Below are 14,877 nucleotides of genomic sequence, written 5' to 3' on the forward strand. Positions count from 1 at the left end.
AGGGCAGAGCTTGTTCCGAGGGGACTGAACATGGCTCCCAAGTGCCCAGATGCTGCCAAGGCCTGGCAGGGCTTCTCTGTCCACTGTGTTCCATATTCTGTGTAAGAACTGATTCAGTGTGTTTAAACAAACCGAATCTGTCCTGGACCAAGGGGGTTGGCTTTCAAATCTCCCGTTACAAACGACACTGTAATAAGCACCTCTGCACATTTACCTTTGTGCGGTCACATGATTATTTTCTTTCTTTTTAAGATCTAGTGGGCTTTACTCAATTTGTGAGTCAGGCAGCATCGCACCTAACGTGATTATTCTCACAGGGCAAATTCTAGAAGTAAAATTGTTACTAAAAGTTTCACATTAAAAATGATATGCATATTGCCAAATTTTAGTCTAGAAGGTGACAGCAATGCACCTTCCCATTACTTTGAGTTTTCAGAGTGTCACTGATACACAGTAAAATGTGCACATTTAACATGCCCAACTGGACAAGTTGTGACACATACATGGGACAGCATCAACTAGAGAGCTAAACACATCTACAGAGTCCACAAGATGCCCTCTGTCAACAGTGGTTACTTTTTCTAGAATGTTCTGTACAGGGAAGCCTAGATGATGTACTTCTTGTCTGACATCTTTCTACAGGGTAGTTAAGTGTTATGAGATCCACCTACGTCATCCCAGGCAACAACAGTTCACACCTGTCACTGCCAGGGACTATTGCACAAGAACATACTGCAGTTCCTTTATCGGTTCACATGTGGATGGATACTGGGCCATGACTCAGGGTGTTGCTGTGAACATCTGTGCAGGGCCCCTCGTATGGACATGTGTTTTCAGGTTTCTGGGGCCAACACTAGGAGTGAAGCAGCTGGACTGTACTGCCAGTGTGGGTCTAGATTCTTAAAGAACTCATTTTTTTTAAAAAAAGATTTTTGTTTATTTATTCATGGGAGACACAGAGAGAGGCAGAGACATAGGCAGAGGGAGAAGCAGGCTCCATGCAGGGAGCCCGACGTGGGACTCAATCCCAGGTCTCCAGGATCACGACCTGGGCTGAAGGTGGTGCTAAACCACTGAGCCACCAGGGCTGCCCTTAAGGAACTCATTTCAAAAGCAGCTGTACCATTCTGTGTCCCCAGTAGCTCGTATGACACTCCTGTTGTCACACATGCTCACCATGGTAAGTCTGTGGCCCTGTTAATTTAATTTGGGTTCCTCTGTGTGTAGTGGCAGCTCACTATGGTTTTGTTTCCCTAATGACTAATGCTGAACACATTTTCATGGATTTACTCACTGCACAGTTCCTGATGATGGTCTGTCTTATGATGGTATGAAAGCGGTACACACTTTGCAGAAACTATTCAGAATTTTGAATTTGGATCTTTTCCCTGGGGCAGCGATATGTACTACGATCCTCTGGCAATGCTGGCAGCGGCCACAGTTCCCAGTCAGCCTGCGATCCATCATGAGGTCGACAGCCGATGCCGATAGCCACTCTATTTCTCACTTTGAATACAGCATGCAGTAATTACGTGAGGTATTCAGCACTCGATTATAAATAGGCTTTGCATAAGCTGATTTTGCCCCACTGTTTTGCACACTGTTGAGGTTAGCTGGACTAAGCTGTGATGTCTCGTAGGTGTATTAAATCCATTTTCAACTAAGTATTTTCACCGTATGCTAGATTTCACAAGATGTGACCCCACCCTAAGCCAAGGGAGATCTCCATAATCTTTGGTAAAGTGTTCATGTCTTTCATTCAGTTTTAAGACTCTCATGCTCTAGTGATGAGCTAGACTTTCATGATCCTAACCATGTCTTTTGAACAGTAAAACATTTGAGTCCAAATTCATCAATTTTTTATGAATCACATTCTTGGCATCCTATCTAAAAACTCTTTGCCTAACCTGAAGATATTAATATTTTCTCTTGGGATGCCTGGGTGGCTCAGCTGGTTAAGTGTCCAGCTTTTGGTTTCAGCTCAGGTCATAATCTCAGGGTCGTGAGATTGAGCCCTGCATGGGCTCTGCACTGGGTGTGGAACTTGCTCAAGGTTCTCTCTACTCCTGCCTGCCCTCTCTCTCAAAAATAAAAAGATTTTTTTATGTTGTTTACTAGAAATTTTAGTTTCAGGCTTTGTATTTAGGGTTATGATCCATTTTGAAGGATCCAGGTGCACACCCTTGCATACAGACTCCCCATTGTCCTAATGCCTCTCGCTAAGAAGACCATCCTTTCCCCACACTGATTAACTGTGTACCTTTGTAGAAAGTCAGCTGTCCAAATTCCCATGGGCCTACTCTAGGCTTCTGTTCTATTCCACTGACTCATGTTTATCTCTATGACAGTACCACACACAGGACCACACCATCTTATTATAACTTTGTGAAATGTTTCAAGATCAAGGAGTGTGAGTTCTTGAGTTTGTTCTTTTTCAAAGTTGTTTTGAGAATTATAGGCCTTTTGCATTTCCATATAAATTTAGGAATTGGATTCTCAATTTCTTAAAAAAAAAAAAAAAGTCTGCTAAGATTTTGACCTGACCCGCACTGGGTTTGTAGGTTGATTTGGGTCCTCTGACATGGAACAGTTTCTCTCATCAGAGCCATGAGGTCTCTAGTGTATTTTTGTACACCTTTTGTTAGATTTGTCCCTAACGTTCAGAACTTTTTATTAATGAGACACTCACAGAGGCAGAGACACAGGCAGAGGGAGAAGCAGGCTCCCCATGGGGAGTCTGATGTGGGACTCGATCCCAGGACCCTGGGATCATGACCTGAGCCAAAGGCAGATGACTCAACCACTGAGCCACCCAGATGCCCCTGTTCAGAACATTTGGTTGCTATCTTACATTTGGTGGCACTGTAAATTAAATTCTGGGTGTTTATGCTAGTATACAATTTATTTCTGTATACTCACCTTATATCCTGTAAATTTGCTCATCTCTTATTAGTTTCAATGGCTTCTTTTTTGAGTTGGATTTTATACACAAATGGGTGCATTTTTCTTGCAGAGTTGCTGGTCCACAGCCTCCTGCAGCATTGAACATAAGTAGCAGGACTGGACGTGCCCTGATCTTCATGAGAAAAGTGCATTTTGTCACTCACTGTGTAGGTTTTTTGTAGGTGAAGGACGTTCTCTTCCATTTCTAGTTTGCTAAGCTTTTCGGTGAAGAATGGATGTTGGATTTTGTTAGGTGCTTAGTTTCTATTTCACATGTTCTTATTTTTCTAGTTTTCTAAGGAAGAAGCTGAGGTCACTGAGTTGAAACCTTTATTCTTCTTTTCTTTAGGCATTCAGGGCTATGAAAAGGGTGTTTCTAGCAGCAGCTTACTGTTCCTGGTATGCTGCGGTGTCACTTTCACTTTGCAAGAAACATTCTAATTTTTCTACTGATTTCTTCTGTGATCTGTGGGTTACATATAAGAGTGTTTTCCGCTTCTCAATATTTGGGGATTTCCTAGAGATCTTCCTGCAATTGATTTCCAACTTGATTCCATGTGGTTAGAGAACGTATTTTGTATGACTTTAATCCTTTTAAATTTGAGACCTGTTTTCTGGCCCCAAATAAGGTTATAGTGGTGAAAATTGTGTCCACTTCCATACAAAGTGCATGTATCCAGCTCTTCTTGAGTGGTGTGTTCTACAGACACCCCTGACTGCCCACGTCATCTGCACCTGTGCCCATCATCTTTCCTGTAATTAACTGGGGGAGGAGTGCTGACATTGCTGACAGGCAAAGGGAATTTGTCTGGTCTCATCGCTGATAGGCACAGGGAATTTGGTCTCTCTGCAGTTTTATCAGTTTGTTTCATGTGTTCTTTTTTTTTTAATTTTTTTTTTTTTAAATTTATGATAGTCACAGAGAGAGAGGCAGAGACAAAGGCAGAGGGAGAAGCAGGCTCCATGCACCGGGAGCCAGACGTGGGATTCGATCCCGGGTCTCCAGGATCGCGCCCTGGGCCAAAGGCAAGGCGCCAAACCACTGCGCCACCCAGGGATACCTGTTTCATGTGTTCTGAGGCTGTTATTAGGTGATTGTGTGTGTCTAGGATGGTTATACATTCCTAATGATTATTTTCCGTTACTATGACATCACCTTCATCCTGATTACCAGTACTCTGAAACCTGACACTGATACAGCCACTCCATCTTTTTTTTCCATCTTTATTTTGATATCTTTTTCTTTTACTTTCGACTTATTGTCTTTATATTTAAAACATATTTCCTATAGGCAGCATATAGTTAGTTCTTTCCTTTTTATGCAGTCTGACAATCTCTACCTCCTAACTGCTTTGTTGAGCCCACATACATGTGATGTGGTTACTGATAGATTTAATTTCCTCATCTTGCTACTTGTTTTGTGTCTCAAGTGTTCTAGGTGCACAATTACAGCCAGAGATGTCAACAACCCACCCCATGTAAATCACTGTACAAGTGGGTAATAAATAAGTCAGGTTATGGTATGGTTGTCTATGTGCCCTTTTCTGCTTACTTTTGAACTAACTATTTTTGTGATTTCTTTTTATCTCCTTTTTGGTCTAGCTCTTTATATTGTTATTTTAGTAGCTGCTGTAGGGTTTAGAGTATATATTAATTGATCACAGTTTCCTTCAAGTGAATAACAGTATAAGAAATAATATTCTTCTCCCATCCCCTATACTATTATATTTTATATGTTACAAACTATAATACATTGTTACCATTTTAGCTTGAAAGTCAATTATCTTTTAAAAAATTATTATGAAGTTTTATCACAGTAATAACATTTCACTTCAGATCTCTTAGAATTCTACTCTTTTGATTCCAGGAGTCTGATTATTTTAGAGATCTCATATGAAAGGAATCACGCAGTATGAGTCCTTCTGTGACTAGTTTATTTCTCTGAGTATAATGTTCTTCAGGTCCACCCATGTCACATTTTACAGGATTTCCTTCTTTTTAAAAAGTCAATTATCTTTTAAGAATTTTTTTTAAAAGATCTATTTATTTATGATAGAGAGAGAGAGAGGCAGAGACACAGGCAGAAGGAGAAGCAGGCTCCATGCTGGGAGCCCGTCGCGGGACTCCATCCCGGGACTCCAAGATTGTGCCCCGGGCCAAAGGCAGGCGCCAAACCGCTGAGCCACCCAGGGATCCCCTAAGAATTCTTTTTAAAGAAAAAAGTGATTTAAATATATGTAGCTACTTATAATTTCTGGTCTTTTTCATTCCACTGTGTAGACCCTCATGTCCACCTGGCATCATTTCTGTGTGCTGCAAGGGTCCTCGGTCCAGCAGAGGTCAGTGGGTAACGGACTCCCCCATCTCTCAGCCTGAGCAAGTCTGAGTATGTTTCTATTTCCTCTTATTTCTAGTGTTTACTGGGCACAGAGTTCTGGGCTGACGGTTTCTCCTGCCAGCGCCTTGCTGTCTTCTGGTGCACACTGCTGTCAGAGTCTGCTGCTGTCCTCCTTCTTTTTTAAAATTAAAAAAAAAAAAAAATTGAGAGCGAGAGAGAAGCAGACTTGTTTTCTGTGTCTCCACTGAACAGAGTGCCCTATATGGGGCTCCATCCCAGGACCCTGGGATCATGACCGGAGCAGAAAGGAGACACTTCACCGGCTGAGCCACTGAGGCACCCTGCCATCCTTGTTTCTGCTCCTTGGTATGTAATGAGTCGCTCTTTGCTTCTAAGGTTTGCTCTTTGTAAGCGACTTTCAAGAATTTGACTGTCAAGTACCTCAGTGCAGTCTTCTTCACATTTCTTGTATTTCAGGTCTGTTAGTAAGTCTCCTGAATATTTAGGGTTTATGGTTTTTATCAATTTAGGAAGGCTTCCACAATTTTTTCTAGTATTTCTTACGCTTCTCTCTGGGACTCCAATTGCATAGATGTGAGGCTGCTAGAAGGTGTCCTACAGCTCACTGATGCTTTTCTACTCTTAATACACTTTGTATTTTAGAGCTATTTTAAAAACTTATTTTGCTTCATTCTGTCAAGTTTCTGTAACTGTTCAAGTTCACTAATTTTTTTTGACTGTATTGTCTAGTCTTTTAATTCTTTCTTTTTTTCTTAATGTTTATTTATTCATGGGAGACACAGAGAGGAAGAGATAACAGGCAGAGGGAGAAGCAGGCTCCCTCTGGGGAGCCCGATGTGGGACTTGATCCTGGGACCTGGGATCTGGGATCACACCCTAAGCTGAAAGCAGACACTCAGCTGCTGAGTCACTCAGACCTTCCTATTTATATTTTTCATGGTAGACACTGAATTTTTTTTTTTAAGATTTTATTTATTTATGTGAGAGAGAGAGAGAGAGAGAGAGAGAGAGGCAGAGGAAGGAGCAGGCCCCATGCAGGGAGCCTGACATGGGGTGGGACTTGACCCCAGGATCACACCTTGGGCTGAAGGCAGGAGCTAAACCGCTGAGCCATCAGGGCTGCCCAATTTTTTTGTTTCTTTAAAAGAAATTTGTCTTTTGTTTGTACCTCTACTGAACATGCTTGTGCTCATGAGCATATGGAGTGTAGTTATAAAAACTATTTTAATGTCCTTTTCCGTTAATTGCCACTACTGTTATATACACACACACACACATATATATACATATACATATATATTATTTCAACTGATTGAAATTTCTTATAGGCTGTGTTTTCAGTTTGTTTCTGGATTAGATACTAGACATTGTGAATTTTACACCTTGAAAGGCATGTACTTTTGTATTTCTGCAATTATTCTAGAACCTTGTTGTGGCTGTGGCCGCACTACTTAGCCACTCTCTCAGCCTTTCAGATGGACGGGGTGGCAGGCAGCACAGGGCCAAACTCTCCCCATTCCTCAGGTGACACCCTCTGAGGACTCTACTTGTTACCCTGTCAATTCTGTGGCTGTGGGAACAAACCATGCCCAGCACTGCGGGGACTCAGGATTCCTTCTATTCTCCAGGGCTTCTTCCCCAGACTTGAGTTGTTTCACCGCTGGCATGCATTCAGGAGTCCTGGCCTGAAAATTCAAAGGGGCCTGTGCTGACTCCAAGAGCTCTCTCTTTCCTGTGGTCTCCTCCAGCCCTCTGTCTCATGAACAACATCTGTCTTGTACTTGTACTGCCAGGAGTCTCATCCTCAATTCTGCAGACCATTGGCTCCCCCCCTTCTGCTCCCTGGCCTGGGAACTTTGTGAAGATGGTGAGCTGGGGCAATCACAGGAGTCACCTCATGTGCTTTCTCTCTCTCAGGAATCACTGTCCTATGATAGCTGATGTGCAAATGTCTGAAAGTGTTGTGTCATGTGTTTTGTCTGATTTTTAATTATTTAAGGCAGGAAGGTAAATTCAGTCTCTGTAATTCCATCTTGGTTGATATGTGGAATGCCCCTGAGTTTATTTGCTACCTAGCTAATCCATAATAAGAAGGTAATGTTCTGCATTTAAAAGTATTAAGATTCAGCTAATCAGGAATGTGATCCACACAAACAGCCACACTTCCTCCACCTCACATCTCCCATCAGGATCACAAGACCCTCCCCCTGAGAATCAAGCCATGAAGTGGACCAGTGAGGTGATGGAGAGAGTCTGCAGGTAACAGTGTCTGTTCCAATGAAGATCTCTTTCTACTTTCAGATTAGGTAAGAAAGATTATTTTAATGGAAACTATTTGCTGTTTCTTTCACAGAATTGTTTGTGACTGTGTAGGCATTCCAAAACTATCATTTTTGCATTGTTTTGGAGAGGAGCTATAAAATGGTAAGAGTTTCTAAATATTAGATAGAACTAAAAATTTATATTTATTATACATTTAAAACATGCTAAAAAAGGAAATTCCAACAGCACAGAACTACAGATTAAAACCTCCACCACAGACATGGAGAATTCTGCTCATTACTGGAAATACAATGATAAATAAAACCACTTCTGTTTTACTCATAAAAATATATGGAACAGCCTAGGACAACAGCTGGCATGTAACAGGCACTATGTTACTCTGTATAGAACAACTGGATTGTATAAATAACAAATAAATAACTTTGTAATGCTCATAATGATTACAATTGTTAACAACTTGGTAGATGTATACTTGTCCAGACATTTTCTATGCAGCATATAACCATATAAATGTGGATATACACAAAACACATATAACTTTAAAATAAAATGATAAGCTCAAACAAATGGATCCTTGTCTTGGTTTTCCCCACTAACGATATGATAGCCATCTTAGCCCTATGTAAAGTTGTATGTAAACTTTACACTACACATCTGTAGTATGGTATCTTAGTTTTATTTGAGCTGTTATCTCGGGTTACTTGTGAACTACACTCCTCTAACACACTAGGCAATTGAGAGCTAATATATTATCTACTTAAATATTTAAATAATCAAAGCAATACCTTGATGGTGGAGTGTCCATTGTTTTTGGTGTCTTGTGCAAGGTTCCAATTCCCCGTCACTTGGGGAGACTGTAAAATGATTTCTTCTGGAAATAACACTTTTAAAACAAGGGAAGAAGGTAGGTATTACTGAAAAGCTTAAAAAAGATGAATAGAGGCAGCCTAAGTAATTCACATTTATGCCTTCCTTTCTCTTCTGGCTTCTGTACATGGTTTCTCAGTTACCGCAGAATACCAGTACTGTGTATCGTTCGCAAAGAAGCCATCTGCCTATCTGGAGCTACATAAGTGAATTATATTAAGAGGGGAAAAGCACAGTGCAATGACTTCATTTTAAATAATTTAAGCATGCTATTTTTATGTAGTTGGAATAGTAAGAAAACACTGAAACTTGCCAATGGGAAGGAAACTTTGGACTGCATAGTTTTACTTGTAATATAGGACTGAAGAGTCTGTTTTTGCACAAAATTGTACATGAAACTTATAAAAACATTCTGGGAAGAAGTAACACTATCATTCCACAAAAATAATACCTTTAACACCTAAGTGGATGACGTGTTCAAGTGCAAAGTGACACCGTCTGCTTGTAGTCCTGCCAGAGAGAGAACAACGTGGAATAATTCACCTTCAGTTTAGAAATATTAAGTTTAGCACTGGTCACTAGGTTATGAAACCTAATTACATAACTTGCGCCAACCTGCTAATGTAACCTTTATAAAATACGTACAAAAGAGCTATATTAAGAGACAGAGATCCCCACATTCTCACAGGCCCCGCCGGGGAGTCTGGAGCACAGAGGGGTCACTTTACAGTGTGTGTCTATTCACAACATTAGGAATTTTACAGAAAACTTTAAACCGAAACAACTCATGTATCAGGACAGCAGAGACTCTTTCCTTTCTGGGACTATTTCTCTTTTAAACATACAAAGAGTGCAAGTAGAAAAAAAAAGGGCGGGGGGGAATATAGCCTTACAGCCTTAGAGGCATTAGGGAAATATTAATACTATTATATCAACAGCAAAGCAATTTAGATTCTAAGATTTAAACTTTTGAAATTCACAACCATTAAAAGATACTGAGGCCTATTAGTAATTTTAAGAGTTTAAGCAAAAATTGATCCAAACCAAGCAGCACCCCAGCCAGCAGATGCAAAGAGGCCATGAGGAGCTGTATGGAATAAAGGACTTTACAGCCAGAAGGGAGTGGGCACAAGGAAATTACCCTGGGGCAAAACAGGGGGCTGGTTATCGCAAGCTCCTTTTCATAAGGGGTGGGCAGGGGTCCGCCAGGCTGAGCCCCTCACCAGTCCTGATCAGGCAGTTCCCGAATGACTGGCTCAAGATTCCGTTTCGGGGGGAGTCAAAACTGTATTTCCCTCCTGGTGTGGTGACTTGGGGCTCAGCATAAGAAACTCTGCTGTAGGGAAGCCCCGGTGGTGCAGCGGCTTAGCGCCGCCTGCAGCCCAGGGCATGATCCTGGAGACCGGGGATCGAGTTCCACGTCAGGCTCTCTGTATGGTGCCTGCTTCCTCCCTCTGCCTGTGTCCCTGCCTCTCTCTCTTTGTCTCTATGAATAAATAAAATAAAATCTTAAAAAAAAAGAAACTGTTGTACACCTGCTGTTTTGTTTCTCCACACAATGAAAATAAAAAACATAAAACCTCATCTTCAATGAAGATGACCAAAGCTCCAAATAAGTGAAGATGGATATCTATTAAATAAAGAGTATCTGGCCTCAAATAAGCACAAGTACAAGAGCTGCTCCTTACCAACTCCAAATCTGGGCCACACACAGGTTTCTGGAAAATTCAGACTTGGGAGCCCAAAGACCAAATGATTGTTTCTCACCCGAATTACAAGGTGCAGAGCAGATGCTGCAAGGTCACCATGAGGACCCATTTGCACAGCCTGGAATTATGGGTGAGGGGGGTGTATGAAGCTGGAAAAACTGAGTGCTGCACCCAAACCTCAGACACTTTCCCTAGGCTCCCAGGCACGAAGGGTACTGGCAGCCCCACTGTTCCTTCAGCATCATCTTCAGCAATTAGCTGCCCAGGTTATAATCAACTCCATCCAAGAGGAGTCACAACCAGAACAGCACTTAAAGCAGACACTTAGAGAAGAAGAGACCGGGGAAGGACTAAATGCCTCATCCCCTTCCAGTGGGTGGCTTTCCAATCTCAGTGCTATCTCACCTCTTCCAGAGGGGAAGGAGAAAAGGTTTCCAAATATTTTAAAAGGTACAGGGGCACCTGGGTGGCTCAGATGGTTAAGCGTCTGACTCTTGATTTCTGCTCAGGTCATGATCTCAGGTTGTGAGATCCAGCTCTGTGTCAGGCTCCACAGTGGGGGCTGAGCTTGAGAGTCTCTCTCCTTCTCCCTCTGCCCCGCCCCTTGTGTGTGTGTACGCCCTCTTTAAAATAAATAAATCTTAAAAAAATATTTTAAAAGGCACAAGAAAGACTGAACATGTAACAAAGACTGCGCCAAGCTAACAAGATCACTGTCACTGCACACAAAGGTGATACTTAAATGCTTACTGGTTTTTATTAAATCAAATTTGCAGTCAGAAAGCTTTCCATCAAGAAAGCTCCTGACCTGGAAGGCTTTACTGGCAAATTCTACTGCCCAAGGATCCTGTCCTCATGCTTTAATGAAAACTGAAGGCGTCTCAAGAATTCTTTCTTGGTCTTCGGCTCTGAACCCCACCACTTTAAATCACATTGATTTTACATTAGAAAACCAATCAGTTTAACTATCTTAATAGACTAAAAAAGGAAAACCACACCATCACCTTGATACAGAAGCAGTATCTGACCAATCCCACACCCACTCATGACTGAGTGCTGGCTGGCAGCACACCTGGAGTCCATCTCCTCAACCTGAAGGGGGCCAAGTACAAAGGACCTACCTCCAGCTCACACAGTGCTTAATGGTTCCAGACTGAATGAATGCTAACCCTCAGGTGGGGAACAAGGCCATCTAGGAAATGCTATTCTAGCCAATGCAGTCAGGCAAGGAAAAACAAAATGCATCCAGATAAGAAAGCAGTAAAGCTCTTTACTTGAACATAAAGATCATATGTGTAGAAAACCCTATGTAGCCTATAAAGAGCTACTAGAACTGCAAAATGCATTTAACAAACTCTCAGGATACTAGAATATACAAAAATAAATAGCATTCATAAACATTAACTGGAAGCAAGTAGAAATTTAAGGTTACTGTTTACAACAGCAGTACATTTTAAGAGTCCTACCAATCTGACAGAAGAGAGGAAAAACAGTAGTGAACTGTACAGATGCTCCTGAAAGCAATGAAAACCAGACCTAATGAGATGGAGAGAGGTACCATTTCCAAGGCTTGAGAGACTCAGTATTAAGGTATCAATTCTTCCTGAGATGGACCTAAAAATTCAATGTAATCCCAATCAAAACCATAAACCATAACAAGTTTTTTGTACAAACAGATAAATTGAATTCTAATATCCATACAGGTCTACCAAAGACCGAGGAAAGCCACACCAACGTGGCAGACAATGGACAAAGTGGAAGCCTTATGCTACCTGATTTAAAGACTCATCAACGAAGACTATGAATGGGAAATAAGCACATAAGAAGGCAGTCAGCATGATGACTCATTCGGGAAATGCAGACCCAACCATAGTGAGACACCAGCTCACAACTATTAGAACAATAAATGAAACACACTGACCAGACCAGGGTGTGAGCCTGTGGAGCAACAGGACCCCCACACGAGCTGGTGGGAATGCAAATGGCACAGCTGCTTTGGGTCAGAGCTTTCTTTCAGTTTCTTACAATTATGCACACCCTCACCACACTGTTCCATGTTCACCCAAGAGAAATGAACACACGAACATGCAAAGATTTGTATGCAGACATTCATAGCAATTCCTTTTTGTAATGGCTAAAAGATGAAGAAAACAGAGTGTCTACCCACAGGTGACTGGATAGATGAACTGTGGTAGATTCCTTTTTTTTTTTTTTAAGATTCTATTTATTTATTCTTGAGAGACAGAGAGAGAGAGAGAGAGAGAGAGAGAGGGAGGCAGAGACACAGGCAGAGGGAGAAGCAGGATCCATGCAGGGAGCCCGACGTGGGACTCGATCCCAGGACTCCAGGATCATGCCCTGGGCTGAAGGCAGGCACTAAACTACTGAGCCACCCAGGTGTCCCCTATGGTAGATTCACAACGAAATACTACTATCATAAAAAGGAAAAAAATGGGAATCACTGTTAGACAACTGATGTTAATGTAACATCGTGTGTCAACTATAATTCAATAAAAATATCAATGAAATAATTTTAACAGTGAGGTTGAATCTTAGAATAATTATGCTAAGTGAAAAAGAGATGTCAGGTAAAAAAACAGTAAGTCTTGTATATTTCCATTTATGTAAGATTTTATAAAGTGCAAACTAACCCTACTGCAACAGAAAGTGCTGCTTTGGGCCTGGGGAGGCGAGGGCGGGGGGGGGGGGCAGGGGGTGGAAGGAAGCGTTTGCTGTGGCAGATACTCTCTTTCTCTTGACCGTGGAGGTGGTTTCACAGGATACAGATGTATATGAAGTCCTCAAACTACATACTTTAATAAGGCATAATTACAGTGCCTATATTCTATCTCATTAGACCTGTTTTATTTTTTAAAGGGAAAATCCCTACAGAAAGCAAGTAACACACAAAAGTCCAGCCTCTCTGCCCTCTCTACAGAGCCCTGCCCAGCTCTGCTCCACCTGCTGCACTGCAGGCCTGCCCCATTTCCAAATGTTCAAAACAAGTGAGGAATAGATATTTTATTTTTTTATTTTTATTTTATTTTTTTAAAGATTTATTTATTTATTCACGATAGACAGAGAGAGAGAGAGAGAGAGAGAGAGAGAGAGAGAGAGAGAGAGAGGCAGAGACACAGGAGGAGGGAGAAGCAGGCTCCATGCCGGGAGCCCAACGTGGAACCCGATCCCGGGACTCCAGGATCGTGCCCTGGGCCAAAGGCAGGCGCTTAACTGCTGAGCCACCCAGGGATCCCCAGGAATAGATATTTAAAAAAAAATGAGAAATCTTGGGGCACCTGGTGGCTCAGTGGTTGAGCGTCTGCCTTTGGCTCAGGGTGTGACCCTGGGGTCCTGGGATCAAGTCCCACATCGGGCTCCCCACAGGGAGCCTGCTTCTCCCTCTGCCTGTGTCTCTGCCTCTCTCTGTCTCTCTCATGAATAAATAAAATCTTAAAAAAAAAAGTGGGGGGAAATCTTGGGCGCCTGGGGACCTCAGTTGGTTGGGCTTCTGTCTTTGGCTCAGGTCATGATCTCAGGGTCCTGATATAAATCAAGCCCTGTGCTGGGCTTCCTGCTCAGCAGGGAATCTGCTTCTCCCTCTCCCTCTCCTCCTGCTCATGCTCTCTAATAAATAAAAATCTTTTTTTTTGGGCAGCCCTGGTGGCACAGCGGTTTAGTGCTGCCTATAGGCTGGGGTGTGATCCTGGAGACCTGGGATCGAGTTCCACATTGGGCTCCCTGCGTGGGGCCTGCTTCTCCCTCTGCCTGTGTCTCTGCCTCTCTCTCTCTCTCACTCTCGCTCTGTGTCTCTCATGAATAAATAAAATCTTTAAAAAAAAAATCTTTTTTTTTTTAAAGGGAAATCTCTTGATTTTGTATAACTTAATACAAACAACCTAAACAGTTATGTGGGGGCAAGCAAAGCCTTGGTGCATCAAATGTGGCAGTTTGCCACTCCCACACTCTGGCCTCTCATTTCTTTCACACTCTACACCAGGCTGCCCACATGCTTGCTGAAGACCTGGGCCTGGTGTCTGAGATCACCAAACCAACGTCTTCTCTCCACCTCATCATCCTGTCTCGCCAACAGCCCGTCACTGCTGGTACCCTCAGGCTTCTCCTGGACATGTTCTTTCTGGCTCAACCCCATGGTCTGTCAAGCCTACTGCCCGAGTCCTGCATCCTCTGGCAGGTCGGCTCCCACACCACACCACATCCTTCTTCTCTCCTTCCCTCCTCCAAACCCCTCCTCCTCTGGGACTGGGCTTGCTGCACATGCCAGAGGAACGCATGATCAGAAATGGCCAAGTACACATCAGCTCTCGCCTCTTCCAATCAACTATCTTGAGGGAGAATGTTACCCTCCACCAATGGCTCCTGCCCCACCTGGCCAGACTCATCTCCTCCTGCATGCACTGCCTTGCCCCAGCCACCCCTGCCACTGCAGGAGGCTCCACGGAGCTAGTTTCTCTCATTCCAAACAGCAAGAACAGCCTTTCCTGGACTTCACGTTGCTCTTCATGCCACCTGCTCAGCCTCCATGGCCAAAAAACCTGCTCTCCCCACTGATCCACAACCCATTCATACTCAATACACTTTGATTTGGCGGCAGTCTCAACACCCAAACATTTTCCTAAACAAGACTAATTTTAAAAATCCCTGATCAATTTTAAAATTAGCACCTTCTGGGGATCCCTGGGTGGCGCAGCGGTTTGG

At 42.7% G+C, this 14,877-nt stretch overlaps 1 protein-coding gene across 3 annotated transcripts in view; it reads right to left on the reverse strand.

Moving 5' to 3' along the window:
* MOV10L1 (Mov10 like RNA helicase 1) overlaps nucleotides 1–14,877 on the reverse strand; it is a 71,302-nt gene that overhangs the window by 17,242 nt on the left and 39,183 nt on the right. For all 3 annotated transcript variants that reach the window (XM_072742852.1, XM_072742851.1, XM_072742850.1), the window contains exons 14-15: nucleotides 8,904–8,962; nucleotides 8,371–8,468 (exon numbers count right to left, since the gene is read on the reverse strand). In XM_072742852.1, coding sequence (XP_072598953.1) covers nucleotides 8,371–8,468; nucleotides 8,904–8,962 — 157 coding nt within the window. The remainder of the gene's footprint in view (nucleotides 1–8,370; nucleotides 8,469–8,903; nucleotides 8,963–14,877) is intronic.

The sequence above is a fragment of the Vulpes vulpes genome, chromosome 16 (assembly GCF_048418805.1).
Source record: "Vulpes vulpes isolate BD-2025 chromosome 16, VulVul3, whole genome shotgun sequence".
Taxonomy (NCBI): Eukaryota; Metazoa; Chordata; class Mammalia; order Carnivora; family Canidae; genus Vulpes; species Vulpes vulpes.